Source organism: Canis lupus, chromosome 20 (genome assembly GCF_011100685.1).
Source record: "Canis lupus familiaris isolate Mischka breed German Shepherd chromosome 20, alternate assembly UU_Cfam_GSD_1.0, whole genome shotgun sequence".
In the NCBI taxonomy this organism is placed as follows: domain Eukaryota; kingdom Metazoa; phylum Chordata; class Mammalia; order Carnivora; family Canidae; genus Canis; species Canis lupus.
In genome coordinates this window covers 36,630,137-36,652,499 of record NC_049241.1, presented here as the reverse complement: position 1 = coordinate 36,652,499, position 22,363 = coordinate 36,630,137, and the positions used below count along the sequence as shown (strand labels likewise).

At 43.1% G+C, this 22,363-nt stretch overlaps 1 protein-coding gene across 21 annotated transcripts in view; it reads left to right on the top strand.

The window, feature by feature from the left end:
• Positions 1 to 22,363, top strand: part of CACNA1D (calcium voltage-gated channel subunit alpha1 D) — a 297,961-nt gene that overhangs the window by 127,328 nt on the left and 148,270 nt on the right. For all 21 annotated transcript variants that reach the window (XR_005374892.1, XR_005374891.1, XM_038566156.1 and 18 more), the window contains exon 4: positions 16,133 to 16,272. Coding sequence is in view for 19 of the 21 variants with exons in the window: in XM_038566156.1 (XP_038422084.1) it covers positions 16,133 to 16,272 (140 nt within the window). In the remaining 2 variants the exon portion in view is untranslated. The remainder of the gene's footprint in view (positions 1 to 16,132; positions 16,273 to 22,363) is intronic.

Below are 22,363 nucleotides of genomic sequence, written 5' to 3'. Positions count from 1 at the left end.
AAAATAAAAAGTGAAGAATTTTGTTCTCCTCTTTGCTTCTATTATATCTTGTCTGCACACATGCAGAAGTATCAAATGCAGAACCTGTACAGTTTATGTAGGACTGTCTTTGGTGGCTTTGGTGTTCTGTGATGGTGTTGTCAAGTCTGAGGACAATTTCTTGTGGAAGGATGGATGTTGAGTCCTATTTAAGGCTGTTAATAATCTCCCCAGCCCCCCAGTCTTAGAGAGTCAACATGCTGTATGCTTAACATTCGTGCTGACAGACCAAATTATAGTACTCCCTAACCCGATTCTAAAGGATGAATGCCACGGCACTTAAAGTATTTTGCAGAAACTATTATTTTAACTAATTTTCGCAGTGGCTGTGGTTTTTTTATAGTCTCGTAGAAACTTTGGTTAAATACAGAGTAAAAACTGAAAGCTGCTTTGGGGAGTCATGGGGAATCAGGTCCTTTATGGTCTTTCAAAAAGTAATCCCTAAGTAGTGGTTTCTTTGGTGCTTACAATTCTGAATTGTAGTGTGTACCTCTAAACAAAGCTGAGCGCCATATGTGACTGTGCATGTGTGTGTTTGAAAAAGCCTCAGTGGTCACTGTAATTTTAGTGCCTGTATGTTTTCACAGGAAGCAGTGAGGAAGGGCTATCAGAATCCGTTTTTAAAAATGTGTGCGTCAAGATTTTTGCTAGTATCCCACACCTGTCTTAGCTATTAGGCAGAACTGTTACACTATTCATCTTAGAAGAACGATCAGAGCTACCGAATCACTAGCACTCTCCTTTTCCTTTTCTGGCAGAGAAGTGAAAACCAAGAACATTCTGTATCATGGGCAGTAAGGGTCCAGAGCAGGGGTCACCACGTTTTTTTCTGTCCAGAGCCAGATGGTAAATAGTTGAGGCTATGTGGGCGATGCCTCAGCAGCTACAGACAGTTCGTGAACAAATGAATATGCTGTGCTGCAATGAAAGTATATTTAGGAGAATCTGGGATATGGTCTGTGGGCTAGGATTTGCCAACCCCTAGTCTGGGGAGAAGTACAAGTTTTGAGTTGTCCTTGGTAGGCTAATGTAGCTCAAGAAGGTGGCACTGCTCGCCTGGTTGCCTTCATGCGGATGTGAGTGGTCTTCAGTGATCGATGGCTATAGTCGGCTGTAAGGTGAGGCTGATCTTCGGTCTCTGACGCAGGTGAGCCCATCTACGGGAAGGTATATAGACTCTCAGGAGAAAACCTTGCTTCCTTTCTTCACCTCACACACAGCAGATGCTCAGCAGACTGGTTATCGAACTTAGAACAAAATCTAGAATGCAAGAGTTGTTGACAGTATAACTGAAGTCACAGTGACGGTCAGGGGTTAGCAGTCAGCACCTGGGTGATTTTCTGGGGAACTCTGACCAGTTGCCGCCCTCCTCCTCTCCCATGTAGGACATGTATGTCATGTACACTTTCATGCTCGTACACATTGCATAACTCCTTTCTTTCGTCCTGCCCCAGCAGGTGATGCTGCCACTACCACCGCACAGGCACATGCACATGAGCATGTCCCCCTAGCATGGCTGAAGTGGTGACCAAGCACTCCACTTTGGGAAGTTTGCAAATGCGAAGCCCAAGTACACAGGCAGTGGTGGTACTGGGTACTCCACCTGTGCTTCGCAAATTATCATAAGAGCAATACTTTTACTTGAACACACATTCACTGGTGACCGACAACACGTTTGCACTCTGTGATGCCATTTGTAGGGACAGACTCATGGCAAATGTAGTCGTGTACTAGAGCTCAGATGGGAGTTGAGGAAAAAGTGAGTCCTGGCTCCTGCTGCACCTGCTCTTATATCTGACCTCTAAGTTGGTTATTGTAAGAAGTCGGTAAAGATATAAGCACATATTAAAGATTATTTTAACCTAGGATATAGAACGAGACATTTGTCAATCTTTTGGAGTAGGACAAAAGCTTTTTCTTTTTTTTAATATTATGCATGTACTGGTAAGAGTGTCCATCTTCTTTCTTGCATAAACTACACCTAGAATGTGCCTACAATTTCCAGTCTCTTTTAAAATAGAATAAGAACTTCGATCTCTCAGAAGAAAGCTGAGAGCAATTCTAAAAGCTTACGGTTTTTCCCTTATCTTGTCTGTCATGCCACTCATGTCCAATTCAACAAAAGAATCTTCAGCAGTGTTCTTATCCAGTACTTCCAAAGGATGTAGCCTGGTTTTTTATGGAAGTAACAACTCTTCCTACACTCCTATCTTGTCACTCCAAGTGGTTTTCACTTAAGTTGGGTAGTCCATCTGATATAAACTTGGGAGCAAACATAACCAGTTCTGGATAAGCATGTACCTCGACTATGGGGAACAAAAATATATGAGCTATCTAGAAGTTGACGTTGGAGCCAAGTGAGTTTAGTATGGCTTGGATTGGACATTCACCATTATCTTACCCAGAAGGAGCAGAGGGTCAGTTCATTGGATGCATTGGTTAAAAGGAAATCAGTCTGGAGTGTTTCTAGTGTAGGAGTTTCAAGCCCTGCACTGCTAGCCTCCATTCCCGGTATCCTAATGGCAGCCATTTATCGTGTGCCTGGGCATTACACGTGATCTCATTTATTCCTTTGGCCATGCGCTCACTGACCAGGAAGCCAAGGCTCAGGAGAGTGAGGTGCTTGTGCCAGGTTAGATAGCTGGACCAAATGGGAACTTTCCACCCCAACTGTCTGACTCCACAAATTCACTGTCCTGCTCAGCTGAGGACTGGGAGCCAGATGTCATCCAGGTAGATTTTGTGTTCCTTGTCCTGGCTTATGGACAGGTCTGGTTGTTTAAAAGTAGAGTTCGGGCCCTCCAGAGATGATAGAGCCACTTGTCTTTCAGACACCACTCATTTCCTTACCATTTCTGGACTCTAATGGGGGCTTGTCTTACCTCCTATCTTTCTCTCCCTCTCTGGACTCTCATATGTCTGAGCTGTTAAAAAAAAAAAAAAAAAAAGAGAGAGAGAGACAAGACTGGATGTTACAGTTGAACTCTTTGTTCTGGATTTGGATTTTTTTTTTTTTTTTAAGTTTGGCATTTGAGCAGGATCTCAAGTTGGAGAAAGTAGTAATTTCCAGACATTTGAGGTCTGATTCACCAGCATTTACTGTAATTAAAGGAAAACCTGTATTTGCTCCATTTCATCCTAACTCACTAGGATGTTTTATAAATAATGAACCTAGATATTTAGAAAATAGCATCCATTTAGTTGTTTAAGCTTTTCTGGTTCCTTATGTTCAGATGTCTCGAAGTGATCCTCATGATTTGAGTTTGCCCGAATGTGAACTTCATCCAGCAGTGACACTGAGAAGTGAACTTTACTGACCTGTCAAGGCAGCTTTAAAATAGAGAAATTAAGCTGCGTGGCAGTTCTCTAAGGAGGTATGTTTATGAAATACAAGGCTCCATTTTATGATTTTAGTTGGTCACAGGGTGTTAATGAATTTTGAATTGAGGCAGTTATGATTAAGCCTGTTGCCTTTTCTAACACTAATCATTATTAAAATGATGATTGATCTTAGTGATTATGAAACCATTAAAAAGGCATCTATCTGCCTGTGCCTGAATTAACAGGATGGATATAGTTTTTAGCTTTCAGGTAGCCAAACAGGACTCTAGTGGCTGTGATTTCAAGGTGCTTGTTTATGATCTTTCCTGTGTTTTCTGAGCCTCCAATACTATTTTTTGTCATAGGGTACAATGGTGGTGGCAGTAGGGAATGCTGTGCCCCTCTGAGCCTTAGCATGGTGGTAACATAGCTCATGCTTTGCAGAACCCTGCGCTTGATTCCTTGATTGGAAAAAGGTCCTCTGCCTGCCTCATCCCAGAGCTTGTGGAGACCTTTCTGTGTGACATTCACAGTCATCAGGGCGACAGCAGCCCCTTTATTGAGTGCCAGGCATATGCCAGGCATCTCCTGACAGCAGTATGCATCTTTAATTACCTGATGGTGGTGGTGTCCCCATTGAGAGGATGAGGAACCTGCTGCTAGAGAATCTCAGCGCTTTCTCTGGGGCAACCCAGCCTGTCCAGGCAGGACTGGAATTTGAGCATGTTCTTCATCACCCACAGCCTCATGCTTCCTTACAAGATTTTTCTTTGGGGAGATCAGTTCACCATGTAGAGGAAGCTGAGGGAGAAAATCATCTCATTCAGTGAATGAAGACAGGCAAATGTGCTCTGCTGGCAGGGCGGGGGGAGGGGGGGACTGGTGCCTTTTTCAGTAATGTAGCTGGGTAAAAGGAGCCCCTTCTCTCTTGTTTCTCCTTTGAGTCACAGTGCCCCATTGCTTTGACAACTTTGTTCTAAAGCAGCCCCATGCCTGCTTGAGGATGCCTAGCTTCTGTTGACCTTTGGTCCACAGGCTCTGGTTTGGGGTGGGCATGTAGCCCAGGTCTTCTCACGTGCCCCCATTCTCCCTGCCCTGCTTCTTTCTGACCTGTGGGCCCAGGCTTAGGGCCCAGGAGTAGGTGGGGAGGTGGGTGTCACTCTCTCACTCTCCCAGTTAGGACTCTTTATGAGCCATTCCCTGTGTGGCCTTGAGTGGGTCTTTATCCCTACTGGTGTCCACTGGTGGGTTCAGATTATTAACTTCTAGAGCTGTGTTTTTCAACTTTTCTTTTTTTTTAACTTTGGCCAACAGTAACAGATATATTTTTACACTGTAATTCCCAAACATACGTGTATGTCATTTGAAACATGAAATTTGATGAAGATACTTACCCTTACTAAATTCTGGTATTTTCTCTGCATTGATTTTTTCCATTTTTCAAAATTTGCTGGTTGTAAACCACAAAATTAATTTCCTATGTATTTATTTTAAAAGTCCTCTCTCTATTACAGTACAAATTCCATGAAGACAGGCAAATGTTAGTCTACTTCCCATAATTGGTGCTCAATTCATACTGTCAACTGATCCTTCTCTCTATGCAAATGCTCTGGAGAAATATTTTTCTGTGCTGAGAAACAGTTTCATTCAAAGGAGGTGACTTGTGTCACTGGTCTCATTTCTCCCTTTCACTGCAGCAGGTTAGAAATCTCAGAGACATCCTAATAAAGCTGTGTCTTCACTGTCTACATCTTTGTCAGGGTCTTACTCCTGCTTCATTTCATTTCCTTTTTTTTTTTTTTTAATTTTTATTTATTTATTTATGATAGTCACAGAGAGAGAGAGAGAGAGAGAGAGAGAGAGAGAGGGGGGCAGAGACACAGGCAGAGGGAGAAGCAGGCTCCATGCACCGGGAGCCCGATGTGGGATTCGATCCCGGGTCTCCAGGATCGCGCCCTGGGCCAAAGGCAGGCGCCAAACCGCTGCGCCACCCAGGGATCCCTTCATTTCATTTCCTTTGTTAATTTTTCTCAGCGTACTCCTTTGTCTTAAATATCTAGAATTTCAGCTGATTTTTAAAAAAAACTTCAACTGATTTTAAAGGTCTTCAATGAGAAAGACTTAGACAAATCAAGGACACCTAAAAGCAGAGAGAAAATGCCCCTTGATCTCATTTTCAGAGCCAAGCCTCTACAGCTTGGCTGTCCACACTGCAGACTGGCTTATTAAGAGATTTTTTTTTTTCCCCCAGACACTAAGGGATCTTACTCATACGATTCCTATGGTAATGTATCGCAGACATCCTCTCCTGCCTTTTCAAAAAACAGCGATATCGCATTCTCTTTCTTACTATCTTCAAATGTTCATATTCTTGCTGCTTAGAGTTCTTTCTTGGAGCTAGGTAGATAGTAAGCAAAAAATTACTTTAAAAAGGATAGTGGCATTCTAAACTAGTTTAGTCACCTGATCGAATAGACTCCTCTTGTAGCTGCTTCAGGAACCACCTGTCTTTCTGGGAATAGAATTGCTTGAAGAAAGCCCATGGGGATCCTGAGCTTGGTGAGGTGGTACAGAGCCCTTGCTGCAGCCTCTGGGAAGTGCGAAGTGATGGGCATTTGGCAGGACCAGATCAATGCAAATGACACTCGCAGCTTGGCGTGGGCCTGCAGAGGATCTGTTCTGCTCCGTCATTGACTGTGTATTGATTTCCACTTCAAGGCCATGGTTGGGTGGTGCCTGGTTTTTAAACTGCCCAATGTCTTTTAAATTAACTTTATTTTACTTTCTAATTCTAAAGTAATGGTGAATTATAGGCTTGGAGTTATTAATCTTCTGAGTGAATGTATTACATACTTTATCTCAATTATAGACTCTGTACTTTATGTGTTTTTAAACTTTGATTCATAAATTTATTCAGAAAGAAATTATCTATGTTCTCAGCACATTCATTGGGAAAGAGGACCATGGACTACGATTGTTCATCTCAGCTGCCAGAGATGTAGTTTCTCTGGCAGAAGGCAACAGCTGAAGAGCTGAATGCTGCCTGTTTGCCGTTGCCCCACAGATACCTGTCCTCTGCTTTCACAGTGAGGGAAGGGGCAGTAACATGGGGCCTAAGAGCCAGGGCCGGTTTCCCCTCCTAACTGTTCTAGGAGTGGCCACAGGCAGACTTGCAGGACAGTCCAGAAAGGTGTTGGAGCAGGTTCAGATGGAGCAGCTTTCTCCCTCAGAGGTGGAGCCCGTGCTAACTGGAGCAGGCCCACCTGGAAGGGATGTCTACACTGTGGGTGTGGAGACCCGCAGGCTTGGCAGGGAGTTAGGCCATGGTCCCAAGGCTCACTTAGTTCTGTGCCAGGCCCTGTGCCTTTCCTGAGTGGTGGCCATAGACACAACAATAAAAGGAGCCAGCATCCATGGATTGTGCTACATGCAGACCCTGGTTCTCTCATTTTACAATGGAGAAGCAGTGGTGCAGAGGAGGGGAAAAGTCACTTGTCTGAACCCACAAAGCAGGTAAGTGGCAGAGCCAGAACCTGCCTCCAGGCTCTCTTGCCTCCCCTGTAGGAGGTGAAAGTACTTCTGAGTGACTGCTCACATTCAGTGGGACCAGGCCCACCCCAGGTACCAACACGGAGAAGTTAGCAGCAGGGACCTCCTCAGGATGCTCAGTCGCCTGGGTGACCCTAAGCTAAGGGCATCCTGCCATGACTTAGGTGGAACAGCCCAGAAGCCCAGGTGCGATTCGGTGGGCGTGGGGTGGCATGAGGGGGTGGGTGTGGTCAGGGCTCCTCACACAGAGGGCATGGTCGCTGTTCCTGTGGGCTGTGACCAGAAGGAACTCGGCATCTGTGATGATGTGAGTAGAAATCCCCCCTCTGCCTGTCTTACCCCATAGTGTAGAGGGCCTGCTGAAGAAAGAAATGGGAAGGTGTTTCCTCACACTCCAGGTGCAATGTCCAGGGTGCAGATGGCATGCTTGCAGGGGTACGACTGCGCATCAGGGGAATGAGATGAGATTTCATCTGTAACTGATGTCAGGGAATTTAACCCATATGCAGATTTAAAAGGTTTGTCCTTATCTCTGTTAATGAAGGAAAGAAATGACTGTTTTCTCGTCACATGAAAATGTTTGGTTTTTAGCTTACTTAGTTCCTGCCATTTTGAAATGTTTGCTCATTTCTTTCTTTTCAGCCAGGGAGGTGGGCATGTTGGAGCATTTGGCTCATGTCGTACAAAGTAACCAATGTGAGGAAGGTGGCTTTTCTAGAATGATGGGTGTTTGGCAGCTGTGATGTGACCCAGGCCCCCCGTCCCTGAGAGAGGCAGTGGGTGGCTTTTATGAGTCCCACATAGGTCACGTATTCTTCTTCCTCCATCCACCTTGACCGGAGCTGTCAGAGTGGGGTGTAAAGGCTTGACATGTATCTCCAAGTGAGAGAGGGCGGATGGGATTCTGGCCTGGGTGGTAGAGCTTGTCAGTGCTCCCTGATGGTGAGACAGGGTCTTGGCCCCCAGGGGCTTAGCGATGCGGCCTTAGGAGTATGTCTCTGTTTTTCCTTCTTTGTGGTAGATGCCTCTTGGTAGTTATTAGGGCTTAAATCTCTGCTCGGGATGGCGAGAGAATCTGCAGAGGTAGATGCAGTGATCTTGCCCCCAAGGTACTGACGATCTACAAATAGTAGAAGATAACGCATCAATGGGTTCTCCTTCCCAGCCAGAGCAGGAGCTGAAAACAGAGCAGTGCCCTGCCCTTCTCTGTTCTGGTTCATGGCCTCATACGTAGTTGGTGCTCAAGAGGAAATGAAACTCCCTAGCCTTCCCTGAAATGGTGGAGCACGATTGAGATAAATAGAAGTGCTTTGGGTCATGGAGAAGAATAGCCACAAAGACCAGAAGTCCCGGTGAATATGACATATGTGAGGGTGTTATGGAAATGGATGGAGTGGAACAGAGGAGGAGGAGGAAGGGAAGAGGAAGGGGATCAGGTTGAGTGGTGGCCCTGTACCCTGCAGGGTAACAGATACCGATTGGTTGTTGGTAGTAGACCATAGATGGATTGTAGAGGTCCTTGGGGATGCCATATGAGGGAACTGTGACACAGTCACATATGTGACACAGCCCTATACTTTTAAAGAAGCTTTCCCAAATGCTCCAGACACAAGGAGTTACTCCACCCCCCTGTTTCTACACAGGAGATCCCCAATACTCTACTTTGCCTTTGATTGTCATCTGCTGTGTCTTAAAATGTTTATATATGCCTCTGCCGGCTTCCATTAGGACACCAACACTATCTTAGTTGTCTGCGGTGTTCAGGAATGTGCCTAGTATAGAGTAGGTGCCCAGTGAATACTGTTGAATTGCAAATAAGATGCTTGAACTGCCAAGCATGGTGGGGTGGAGGCAGGCAGAGGCTTGGCCTGGGAGCTGGGTGTGGAGGTGCACAACAACCAACCGCAGAATGCACCTGCTACTAGGGGGACCCACAATTTAGGGCCCCACATGGGTGGAATGCGAAGCAAGGCAAGTCCGAGGCTTTGAGTTTATGGGAAGGAATGTGGGAAGCTGGTTGAAATTAGAGGACCGCAACTGAAAATGGAGGGGATTGAAGGAGTCTCTTTGGAAGGCTGAGCCTAGATGAATATCCAGAAGCAACGACCTGCAGGGCTCATGGGTCCTGTATATAGAGAACCTTCTGTAAGCCTGTGGGTCAGAGGGAATCCTTAAAGGAGTTGAATCTCTTGAGAAATGAGCTGCTGAAGTTTATCTTACATGCTTTCACTTTTAGGGAAGCAGAGTGATCCTGTAGTATCGCTGTGTAGCTAGCTAGGACGTTTTTGTTATAATTGACCAAAAACCCAACTCAAACTTGTGCAGTGAATTGGCTTTTATAACTGAAAAGCCCAAAGCAAGAGGGAGATTTTTGGCTTCAGGTTCAGCTTCATTCAGGGGCTCTTACAAAGGCATCAAAGTCTGATACTTGCCTCTGAGTTTCTGTTTTTCTGTTTGACTCTCTGCACACTTTGGCTTGACTCTTCTTGACGTTGGTTCTTCATTCTATGTCTTCCTGGTAACTCCACTCTTACTGCCACTCAGATCTAAGTCCAGCCAATGACAGAAGTTCTTGCCTAGTTGCTGAAGTGAAAACCCCAAGTGTGGCTCTCATTGAACCTGGTTGGTGTGTGTGGGTCACATGCCTGTCCCTGAACCAGTAATGTGGGCCACCTGCTGACCCCTGTAGCTTGTGGATGGAGAGTAGAAAAGGAGCAAATCTCAGAGGAAGGATAGGTGTTTTTGGTACCCTGGGAGTTTTCACGGTGGCAAGAACCATGCTTTGCTGCATGTGGCAGCAGAGCCACTGCGACCTCTGGTCTGCCAGTGAGTGAGGAGGCCACATGGAGACAGTGCCTTGTTAGCTTCCTCCACCCCAGGTGCGATGTGGCTGTCCTCCCACAAACAAGATGTTTTGAGGCTGGTCTCCATGGAGGGGCCAGCCAGGCCACCCTGCTGGCTTCTTCCACTAGCCCTCTCTAGGCAAGGGTCCTCCCTATCTGGCTGATCATGGGGTCACTGGACTTTGATAGGACCTTCAGGGATGAGTTCCATAGCCCTCTGTCAGGACTGGGAGAGCTGCCTCACATCGGTCCTCATTGAGGGAGTTGGAAGGGGGGGGGGCCTTAATTGTCACCATAACCTGGGTGGGTGGAGCGAGGACAATGCTCCTGTTTCTCCAGACCAGGAAGCAGAGAAGCCCAGGGGTAGATGACTCAACCAGGGTGACTCAGCCGTAGAAACTGGAATTGGACTCAGGAGACACAAACATCATCTAAAATTTGTACTTTTAAACCAAAGGTAGAGAAAAATGAAGGCAAACTGACTATTCTAGCCAGTTTCTTCATGTAAACGGGGCATTAAACTGCCCATTAGAGGCCAGGGAAATCCATCTTTCATTACTACCTGCAGAGGAGAACATTACCTCTGTTTACATCCAAGCAGCCCTGAGTTCAGGCCTGCCTGCCAGCCGCTCTCCCACAGCTCACCCACTGCAATTTGACTAGACATGGAATCGCTTACAGAAGCTGTCACCGTAGCCCCACAGCTCCCCACTCTCACCTCCTGCCTTGTGCGTGGCAGCTCGTGCGAGGGTCCCTCAGCAAGCCTGGCCCAAGTGTGTTGCAGTGACCTCAGGTGACCCAACCCCTGAACAGCATGGCCACTGCTCTCAGTTGGCTGTCTTCTTGGGGGTCTCTGGGCCTCGTAGAACCTTGCTGTGAAACTGGGTCCAGATTTTACTCCCCAGGTGGTAGAAAATTGCAGTTTTCCAGCTGGAAGAGGTTGTCTGGTTCAAGATGCTTTTACTCCAGGCCAGAGACAGAGGCCAAGCCCCATAGCCTGGCAGACGAGGCCCTGTGTCCCTCCCCTTGCCTGACCCTCACCCCTGTGTGCTCATCATCCTTGAGTGGTCAGCCTTTGTGTGTGCTCCTCACTCTTACATCAAGACCCTGTCCCACCTCTTTGAGGAGTGCTGCAGTTATAGAGCAGAATAGCTTTTCCCTGGCATTTTGTCTCGGATGTTTTTTTCTGGAATAGAGCAAAACCAGGGTGTCCTGGTATTATTGCTATGGACTGGATGTTGGTGTCCCCACCTTTCTCCCCCTCCCCAAAATTCTCATATTGAAATTCTAATCCCCTGAATGATGGTATTGGGAGGTAGGGCCTTTGGAAGGGGTGATTAGGTCATGAGGGTGGGGCCCCCATGAATGGGATTAGTGCCTGGATAAGAAGAGGAAGAGAGAACTCTCCAGACACACGTGAAGGAAAGGCCAGATGAGGACATAATAGAACGTCAATCATCTGCAAGGTGGAAAGAAAGCTCTCATCAGACATCAAATTAGCTGGCACCTTGGTCTTGGACTTCCAGCCCTCCAGAACTGTGAGGAATCTGCTATTTAAGCCCTCCAGTCTATGGTATTTTGTTATGGTAGCCCGAGCAGACTAAAACAATTATGGAACTCCTTAGCAGGAAGGGACAGTGAATAATGTTTGATCAAAACCTCACATTTTCCTCATTTATTTATTCATTTATAAATATTGAGGGTTTTTTTTTTTTGTGTGTGGCAAGCCTTGAGAATACAATGATGCATGAAATAAAAATGGTCTCTGATCTTATAGAAGTTCACTCACCAGAAGAGACAAACATTAAAGAGATAACTTTAAAGAATTTAAAATTTCCATTGTGAATAAGACCATGACAAAGTATCATGGGCTTTGACAGCGTCTAACAGCAGGCCTTCATTTTGTCTGGAAGGTCAGCAAAGTTTTCTCTGGGAAAGTATTATTTAAACTGAGTCTTGGAGGACATGGAGAGCTTAGCCTGATGAGAATGTGAGGTGGAGGAAACCATTCTAGAAGAGAGGGAATGGGACATAGACCTGAAATAGAGGCTGAGCTGGGGCTTGCAAAATAATAGATAGGTGATGACAAGCCTTGTATTCTTTCCACTACCCCAGGGTGGGCTTCTTCCAGCCTTGTGTCCACTCTGGAGAGGGGTTTTCATACACAAGAGGGTGGGCACTGGGAGGGGAAGCAGGGGACCTCTCGCAGAGTGTAAGGTTTTCATGGAAGAAAAGTGAGAAAGCTGAAAGAGGAGGCAAGGGAAGGAGGGATGAGGGCATTCCTTGTGGGCTCAGGTCAAGATGGAAAGGAAGGACCAGATGAGGTGTTGAGATCAGTCCTCAACTCAGCAGTGTGACCATTTCTTCCATGCTTGTTCTAGAAAGGGTTAGTAGCAACCTAGATACATACCCTTGTTGTCTTGCTTTTGATATGTATGCTAGGATCACAAAATCTCAGGTTTTTCGAGTCCCCTTTAGGTCTAGCTTTGTTATTGTATTGCTTCTTCTCTACTTCCTGTTGAGTACCTTGTAATGCCCCATGCGGGGCTGGGTGCTGGGACTACAAAGACAGTGAGAGATGATCCCTGCCAATAGGGAACCTGAGACCACAGGGCGAGGAAGAGTAGTGTGTGTGTGGAAGGAACAGCTACCACCGGCGTGTCAGCCAGGAGAGCCTTTCCAAAGATTTGGGGCCATGTAGGTAGATAACCCAGCAAAGAGTTGAGCCTTACCTGGTTCGTCAAATCCTTGTTACCTTCTGACAGCAGGCTGGGAATTCTGAAGATACAGATTATGCTTCCTGAGGAGGACCCTGGTACCCAGGGATGGCTGGCTGGGTAGCTGTTCTGACTACAATACTAGTGAAAGGGTCCCCTAGAATAGGAAAAGAGAGAACCAGGTATAACCAAGGATCCTGGCATCTTCCACCCACTTCTAGTTGACTGTTTCTCAAGGTTCGATGTATGATTGACTGGTACAGAGATGCTTCTGCATGGTGAATCCTCACTGTTTATAAAGAAGGCCTTTCAGGTTTCTGAATTATATTTTGAGCCTTTATTTCTGGTAGCTTGAGGTGACTTGAGGTCTCATGGTGACTCTCATCCATACATAGGGTGGCTTCATGTAAAGGGGAGTTGGTGGTTTCTTAAAAGGATATTTGACAGGTCCTACTCATCCAGGATCCCCTGCCAGGGAGAAGAATCCCTGCTGCTGGTTGGGTGAACGTGCAGGTGTGTGGCCTCCCTGGCATATGCAGGGAGATTGGGATGCAGGCATTATTTAACCTTTCTGTTTAGCCTGGGGTTATTAGCTTTTACGAAGCAGCTCAGCCCCCAGGATACCTTCTTTTGTGTCCAGTTCTGGAGGGTTCCTGCTTGCCTCTTCCTCAGCCATGCCGATCCGCTGTGCTCTCCACTATCTGGGCCACAGACTCCATGTCTTCTCTGCACAGCATCTCCCTGGGCCTCTTCAGCTGGGTGTGCATTCCCACCTTGCCCAGTTAGGAACATGACCTCCCTGGTGACTTCCTTTTCAGATTACCAACTCACCATTCTTTTCTCAAATGAACAATTCTTGTGTGAAGTAAATAATTACCTCTCCTTCCCATGATTGTTGTTTCACAAATTTTTAAAAATATTACATTTGCTTACTGTGGAGGTATATTTGCTTCATATATATGAGTCCTTTTTAAGGGAAGGTCTGGGTCCAAGAATGACCCTGGCTTCTAGGCAAACTGGGCTAGTATGCTCTCCAGGCTAAGAAGGTTCAATTAGCATCATGGTAGAGTCTCCATAATAAAGATCATATTAAAGCAAGGTTATATTTCCTACAATCAATTCCATCAAGCAATGCAATGCACTAAGGATTTTTAGAAAGAGAAACCCAATTGTTTAAAAGGGAGAAGAGGACAAGAGAAGGGGATATAGAAGAACCCTAAGCAATGCAGTTACACTAATGGCCCTCGTATTATTGTGGCAATATTACTTACAAATAAGAGCCAAAGAGGAAAAACAAGCTGTGTTTGCTAGATGTACTGTCTGTTCCCTGCCTTGTTTTTCTGCTCTAAAGTATAACACTGTGTTGACGTAGGGATGTAACTGCTATGAATATTGATGACAGCAAAAGCCTTTTTTCTCTGTCTGGCCTAGTAAATAAAGCAGAAGGGATAAAAAGGGAAAAGGAATTGTAAAATCAGCATGCTGTTTTTAGCTTATCTTTTTCCCCTAGAACTCTAAGTCTTGGAAACATATTGACAACCTACATTTGGTGGTCAGGGTCTAATTTGAGTATGGTGGGTTGGTATTTTCAGGGATTTTTGGCTTCTGTAACAGAAGTGCGCTCTCCCTTTAGCCCTCAAAATTAGCGTCACTGCCTCATTGAAGCCTTCCTGGATCTCTCCCCTCCCTAGCCAGTAACAAAGTCAGTCTCCTCCCGGCTATCAGGGAATATGGAGAATAAATAAGGGAGTCACTGGAGGTCTGAAGGCTCATGCATGCCTGGAGGGCTTGACTGTAGGGAAAGGGGAAGGGGTTGTGTTCATGGAAGGTCTTGGCAGCCTGATGAGGGGATGAGCCAGGCTGAGGGCAGGGCCAGTTGGGGGGTCTGGGGGAAGCATGGGTGTGGAGGTTGGGGGACAAGTGAGACTCTATATGGTTGAAAACACTAACTCTGGCTAACTCGCACCACAAAAGAATCTATTAGAGCTCTCTGATGGTGATCAAGGATCAAAGGGAGCTCTGGAGGACAGGGTAGGGATGGCAGGGACCCTGGAGGGAGGAACTGACCAGCTGGCTTTTCAGCAAGACTAGCAGGAAGGAGGGAATGGGAGGTGAAGGCTGGGGTCTGGCAGTGGTTGGATGGCTGCCCTGGTGGTAGAGAGGGAGAATGGGGGGGGGGGAGGGGAGATACAGGAAGGTCAGGCCAGGTGATAGAGAGGTAGCACTTTGGTAGCAAAGTGGCTGAAGCCATCTTGTAGCGGTCACATAGCAAAGTCCTGGTAGAGTAGGAGTGGACTAGTCCTTTGACCTTCTCAGAAGGCTCAGGATGCAGAATCACACTTTCTGGTATTTGTCTTGGGGCATTCACAGTGTTCATGTTTGGAATCCTCACTTCCCCACCAGGCTAAACGTTTTGAGGCTAGGGATGGCAATGGAGCTGTTTTTCTAAGCCTAGCTCCTGGTGTGGGGTTGGTCATATAGATGGAGATGCTCACTAAGTGTTTCGTGAGCCAAATTTATTTGACCTCTTGTACCAGGCATCTTAATAAGTGAATTCCATGATTTCCATTTTCCTAAGGTATTGGGTAAATTTCCTTGGGTCCCACAGGGTAGAATTAATATTTGTGGAGGGCTTTATGGCCCATGTGGAAGAGTTTTAATTGCTGATGGTTTTTCATTGAGTTATTAAGTAGCCTCTTGCCAGGGAATGCCTCTTATAAAATTAATTGCACACATCCCAGTGGGTCAGTGTTTCTATTAAAGCTGAAGCTGCATAAAGGAAACCTTTACAAAAGAGGAAAGGATTCAACATTTTTAGACCTGCTGATGGATGTGTTCTCTGGGCTCATGAAATCACCGGAGTTGGAGCAAGGAGGGTTCTAAGAGTCAGCTAGCCTGAGGGCTGAGTCTCAGAGGTCTGGGCAGCCAGATGGGAACAGCTGCCGGGGCTGGGAGGAGGGCAGGACACGCAGAGGCTGAGCCCAGGCTCCCTGGGATGGTGTGTGGGGACCACTCAGCAGCGGCAGCTGGGAGAAGCTGCATGCCAGTACGCAGGCAGGGGCATTGCCATTCTGAAATTTGCTCCCCTTCTGTGTTGGTGAGGAGACTTAAATACAGAGGTGAAGAGGGACTTGCTGAGGTCACCTTGCTGCTCTGTGACAAAGAGGACCCTGGACTTAGAAAGCGGGTGTAAACCCAAGAGGAAGAGAGAGGGTCAAAGCAGACACATCTTCCTTTCTTCCAAAGGACATTCTGTTCAAAGCCGCTGTTGGAATCTTTGTTGCCCCCTTGTGCTCTTCTGGGCCTGATTTGGCAATCTCAGGAGGAAAACATGCTGCGTTTTGCAAGTGTGTGCAAATAACAAACAGGCCCGTTATGTCCTAGGCAGACTCACTGCACACACATCAGGGCAGGTGGCAAAATGCAGTCATGCAGCCTGGAATGAAAAGTGTTTTACACTTAGCTGCTTATGAGAAATTCAGTGTTAGAATTAAAACGCCTTCCTGGCACAGGTGCTGTGTTAATGGTGCCATTTCTCATAATAAAACTTTGCTTGGAGAAAAATGCTTATGTCTCAGAGATATTGATTCTAATTCCTGTTTCTTTTTCTTCTTCTCCCCATCCTCTCCCCACCCCCCCAACCCCTTTTGCTTCTCTTCACAGGAAAAAGTAGAATATGCCTTCCTGATTATTTTTACAGTCGAGACATTTTTGAAGATTATTGCGTATGGATTATTGCTACATCCTAATGCTTATGTTAGGAATGGATGGAATTTACTGGATTTTGTTATAGTAATAGTAGGGTAAGTGCCTTCTGTTTTGGGGAAATGTTTGAAAGATGGGAGGCAGGGAGTAATGGGAAGCGACAGTTTTTTGAGGGAATATGGTTGCTCTTCTCTGTGGCACTTGTGGCCAGAACCTTCCAGGGGGGTTTTGAAGATGCATAATGCTACTGTCAGTCTCTGGGCAGAGACTGGTTCAAATCCCCTTATTGTTCTTACCTCCTTCCCAGTGATGTGTGTAGAAAGGGGTTGAAGCTCCCAGTGTAAGAGGGATCATTTTACAAGGCCTTGGGTCTTCACAAATAGACCAGCCCTGCTGGCAGTTAGAGTCAAATGAGTACAACTCTTAGAGTCAGCACCCTGATAAGTTAAAAATCCCAAACTAGTAAATTAGTAAATCCTTCAGACTAGTGAGGTACTCTGCTATTTAACATCCCTGAGCAAAGCTATTAATTTTTACTGCTGACTTGTGGGAAAAACTTTGGCATGCTACTGTCCCATTTTAAATAACAAAACAAGTGTCTGAATCATGCCAGGTATCTGGCATGAAATGAAATAAGCCAGAAAATGCAAATAAGCAGGCATTCTCCTGAAATCCTGTCATAGGAAGGAGACACAAACAGTTGAGTTAAAGGAAAGTGTTTAAAAAAAAAAAAAAAAAAAAAGAAGGTGGCCTGCATTGTGTGATTCTGATCCTGGCACTCCTGGAAATTTTGCCAGCAAGAAGACAAAAAATGAATCCATTTCAGAGGAGTGTGCTGGGCCTTTGGACCCACAGAGGGAAAGAAAATCTCTATCCCTTCGCTGAGTCTTCATTATTCAGCTATAAAGTGGGTTGTTCCTAAAATTATATTTGGTCCTACAGAGAGAGATTGTGAAGTGACCTCTCTATGTTCATCTCCATAACTTTGGTCTTTTGAAGTCGAGTGAAATAATTTTTCTTCTAGGTTACTTAAAAAAAAAAATTGTGAATCCCTTGGTTTTTCATGGAAGATTAATACAGCTGGATATTAGGAGAGTGGGATAAGTTTTGAGCCTGCCCTTTCAAACCTCAGAAGTTCAAATGGGGATCCAAAATGGTGGTCCAGTGGGATAATTAGACTTAAGCGGAAAATGTCAGCTTTCGTAAAAATCACCATAGGACATGGCATCTAAGATATTACTGCAAAGGTAGTGCAGCTAAAATGAACAGGTAATAGGTATGTACCATACCTTCCTGTTTTTGCTGAACTCTAATCACTAATGGCAAGCAGGAGCCTAGAAGGTCTCTTGGTTCTGGAATAATTTTGCTGTACCTCTCCTGAGACTTGGCTTTGTGTTCAGCTATAGGATGGAGATGCTTAGCTCCATTTGTTTTTATACTTACCTTACAATCACCTCTGCTTTCTACCTCAAGGCATTTTTCAGACTATAGTAGAGCACAAAAACAGGGAACCAAACAGAGGGTGGTGGTCTCATTGCATTGAGAAGACAGAGACAAGAGTCCAGAAATGCTAATGGGGCTGAAATTTGACAGGCATGGTATGGGAAAGGAGGGGGCTTTTCAGAGAAAGAACTTCATAAATATGCCTTGGAGTGCTCTTGAGCTTTGCCTGAAGAATAATCTACACTTACAGGGTGGTGAGAATCTATGAGGCCAAATATTATTACTTAGAGAAAAAAGAAAACCTGGAGACTGTTAGCTGAGTAATAACTACAACTCACATAGATCTGAGAGATGTTCAAGTTATGTTAAACCAGAATGGAAAGACCCTGGACTGTCAGTAGAGACCCCATGAGGGCCATTAGTAGTAGGGCTAAACTAATTCTAGGGTAAGTGTTGGCAAACTATGGCCAATGGGCCAAATTCAGCCTGTCACAAATCTTTGCAAATAAAGTTTTATTGTAAACATAGTCACATGCATTTGTTTACATAGTTGAGTAGTTTAGGTCTGCAAAGCCTAAACTATTTACTCTCTGGCCCCTTATGGAACATTTTTGCTAAGCCCTGCTAAAGACTAAAGATCACTTGAATCCTTTGCTAATAATATTTCAAAAGAAGCCTGAAAAGGAGCAAACTGATGTGCAAAACTGCCTGCCAAAACAAAACTCAACACCCTTTAAAGAAAGACAACAAAATCCAGACACTTAACAAGTGTCCAGAATCCAGTCAAATATTATAGCCATTAATTAAGATATGTGATCCAGCACTAGGAGGAAATTCAATCTATAGAGACAGACCCAGAAATGACAGAGATGATGGAATTAGATATTGCCTTGTAAGACTTTAAAAATAGCTATTGTAACTATGTTTATGGATGTAAAGAAACACATGACCACAATGAGAAGAGATGGGACAATCTAAGAAAGAACCACATGGGACTTTGAGAGGTGAAAAACTTTTCTGTGTTGGCTTAATAGCAAATTAGACACAACAGAAGAAAATAAATTGAGGAACTTAAAGACCTACGAGTAACACAAAGAATAATGATGGAGAGAAATTGAACACCACTTTGGTGACCTGTGGGTGGTCTAACATACATATATTTGGAGTCTCAGAAGAGACGAGATAGAGGGGAGCCAGAAAAAATATGTGAAGAAATGACTCCATATTTTCTAAATGTGATGAAAAATGTAAACTCACAAATTTAAGAAACTCAATAAAGCTCAAGCAAGGCAAACATAAAGCTACATCAAAGTACATCATAATCATAATGAAATTGCTCAAAACCAAGGATAAAGAGAAAATCTGAAAATGTAATTAGAAAAGACATCCCTAGACTTCTCATCAGCACTATAGAAGTCAGAAGACCATAGAGAGATCTTTAAAGTGCTAGGGAAAGTGCCAACCTTAGAATTTCTTACTCAGTTAAGATAACTTTTACAATTGAAGTAAAAACAGACTTTTTCAGACAAACCAAAGCTGAGACTTCACCACCAGTAAACCTATATCTCAACAAATGGTAAAGGAATTTCTTCACACTGAAGGAACATGAAACAAAAAAGAAATGAAGAATGCCCAGAAAGGGTAAATGCACAGATAAATATAAAAACAAATTTTTCTCATTTTAAAATCTCTTTAAGAGTAATTGTTACTAGTAAAAATGTGTTGTGGAGTTAGTAGCTTCCATGAAAGTAAAATATGTGACGATAATAGCACAAAGGGCAGGAAGAAGGAAATAGCTATATACTATTGAAAAGAGCTTATAGAGTTGGTGGTAAATATGATGAAATATTATTTGAAATTAGATTATAATAAGTTAGAGATGTATATTGTAAACCCTAGAGCACAGACCAGCAAACTTTATTTAGCCCATAGGCCAGATATGGTTTATGCCCTTTTTAAAAATGTTTCACATTGGTAAAGTATTTTCCTGTCTGCTTTGAAAGATTGTTTTATTGGAGGACCATCACACTCATTCACATCTGTGGCTATTTGTTGCTAGGATGGCAAAGTTCAATAGTTGTGATGATGACCTTATGGCCTGCAAATCCTAAAATAGTTACTGACACTCTACAGAAGATTTTTGCTGACACTGCCCTAGAGAAGCCACTAGAAAAATAAAGGTAGAATTAATAAGTCTATGTTGGAGATTTAATAGAAATTTTAAAAGCTCAATTAATTCAAAAAGGGATGAAGGAAAAAGTAACAATGGACAGGGCAAACTGAAAACAAATAGCAAGATGGTAGACATAAACTCAGCTAAATCCTTATTAGAATCCAGAGGTTATACATAAAAAACAAGACCCAATTTTATAGCATCTAACTTATAAAGACACAAATAATTTGAAATTAAAAAGCCAGAAAAACATATACTATGTGAAAAATAATCAAAAGAAAAGTAGAGTGGTACAAAATTCTTTCATGAAGAAGATGTGATAATCATACATACTAGCAAAACAACTGAAAGGAAGAATGGGAGATATCTATGATTTTAGTTGTAGATTTTAATACTTCTCTATTGAATGTTGATAGAACACCTATCAACAGAAAATCAGTAAGTGTAAGTGTGTAGGGAGATTTAAACAATACCACCTACTAACTTGGCATTTTTAGAACACTCAAGACCAGAATGCACATTCTTTTCACATGTACGTGGAACCTTGACCAAGAAATATTCTGGGCCACAAAATAAGTTTCAGTGAATTTAAGAGTATAAAATTGTACAGAATTATGCATTCTGAATGAATTTAGCAATGTTTCTGGGTAGAAGGTCAATATTAAAATGTTAATTTCTGTATGCTAGTCATGAACATTTGGAAAATGAAATTTTAAAGATGTTATTTACTATAGCATCAAAACGCATGAAATATTTAGGGATAAATAGCATACTGTAAATGACTAAACTTTGCTGAGAGCAGATAAAGAATACCAAAATAAATAGAATGATGTTCATGGATTGGAAGGCTCAGTTATTGTTAGGATATCAGTTCTTCTCAAACTGAGCTATATATTGAATCCTAATCTAAATCCCAGCAAGACTGTTGTAGAGTTTGACAATTTATTCTAAAACTTCTATGGAAATTAGAGATGCTCTAGACTAGCCAAAGAAATACTCAAGAACAAAGCCGGAATCTGGTCTTAAGGCTTACTGTAACGCTATAGTATTCAAGACTTCCGCATGATGTTGTCATAAGGAATGGACATAAAGATCAATGAAACAGAATTAGTCTAGAAATAGACCCGTATGTATGTGATCAATTGATTTTAGACAAAAGTGCCTTGATAATTCAATGGGTTCAATTATAAGTTGTAGTACTAAATTTTAGTCAGTTTTTAACAAGTGGTGCTGGAATAATTATCCATTATCCACTAAAAAAGAATTTTTATTCCAACCTCATAACATAAACAAATATTACTGGATCATAGTCCTATATGTGAAAGCTAAAACTGTGCAACGTCTAGGGGAAGATCTTTATGACATTGGGGCAGGCAGAGATTTCTTAGGATCCAAAAAGCACTAACTGTAAAAGAAATAATTGAAATTTTGGAGCTTACCAAAATTTAAATTCTTTCCTCAAAAGATAATGTGAAGAAAATTAAAGGTTAAGGCACATATTAGGAAAAAAAATATTCACAATACAGATACATGACAAATGATTTGCATTTAGAATATATCTAAAGAATTCCTATAACCCATTAGTAAGAAGACAACCCAATACATAAACGGGCAAAAGATTCAAATAGATCTTCATAAAAGAACATATGTAAATGGTCAACAGGCACCTGAAACGAAGTTCAACATCATTAGTAAGTAGAAAAGCAAAAATTATAACCACAATGACACCCTACATACATATCCACTAGCATTACTAAATATAAAAAGACTGACAATACCAAATGCTAGCCAAGATACGGAGCAACTGGAACTCTCACACACTGCTTGTAGAAATGGAAAATGGTGCATTCACTTTGGAAAAATTTGCCAGCTTCTTACAATGTTAATCATACACTAACCATACAACCACATTACCAGCACTACTCTTAGGTACTTACCCAAGATAAATGAAAACACATGCTCACAGAGACTTTATTCATAATGGAGAAAAACTAGAAACAAACCAAATATCTCTCAGCAGGTGAATGGATAGATACATTGTGATACACTGGAATATCACCCTATAGTAAAAAGAAATGAACTGTGAATAAATGTAGCAACTTGGATAAATCTCAAAAACATGGTGAGCAACAGAAATTAAAAGAAGAACATACACTATATGATTTCATCTACAAAAGATTCTAGAAAAGGGAAAAAACCCAAAATGATAGTCAATCAGGCTGTGAGGGAGATGTTTGCACAGAGACATTAAAAAACTATTGGGAATGATGAAATTGTTCTAGATATTGACTGTGGTGTTTGTATTTAGTCTTCTACATTTGTTAAAACTCCTCTCCTTGTACATTCTAAATGGATGTATTTTATCATATATAAATTGAGCTGCGATAAAGAGGACTTAAAAAGTAAAAAAAAAAAAAAAAAAAAGTCATTTAGGAAACTAAAATAGGAATGGACTCATTGGTCTTTCTCATTAAATATGAAGAATTTTAGAACATCAGGTTATTTTTTTATCTCAAATATGCACTAAATTATAGTCAAAGAATGGAAGAAAAGTTAGAAAAGTCATTATGTCT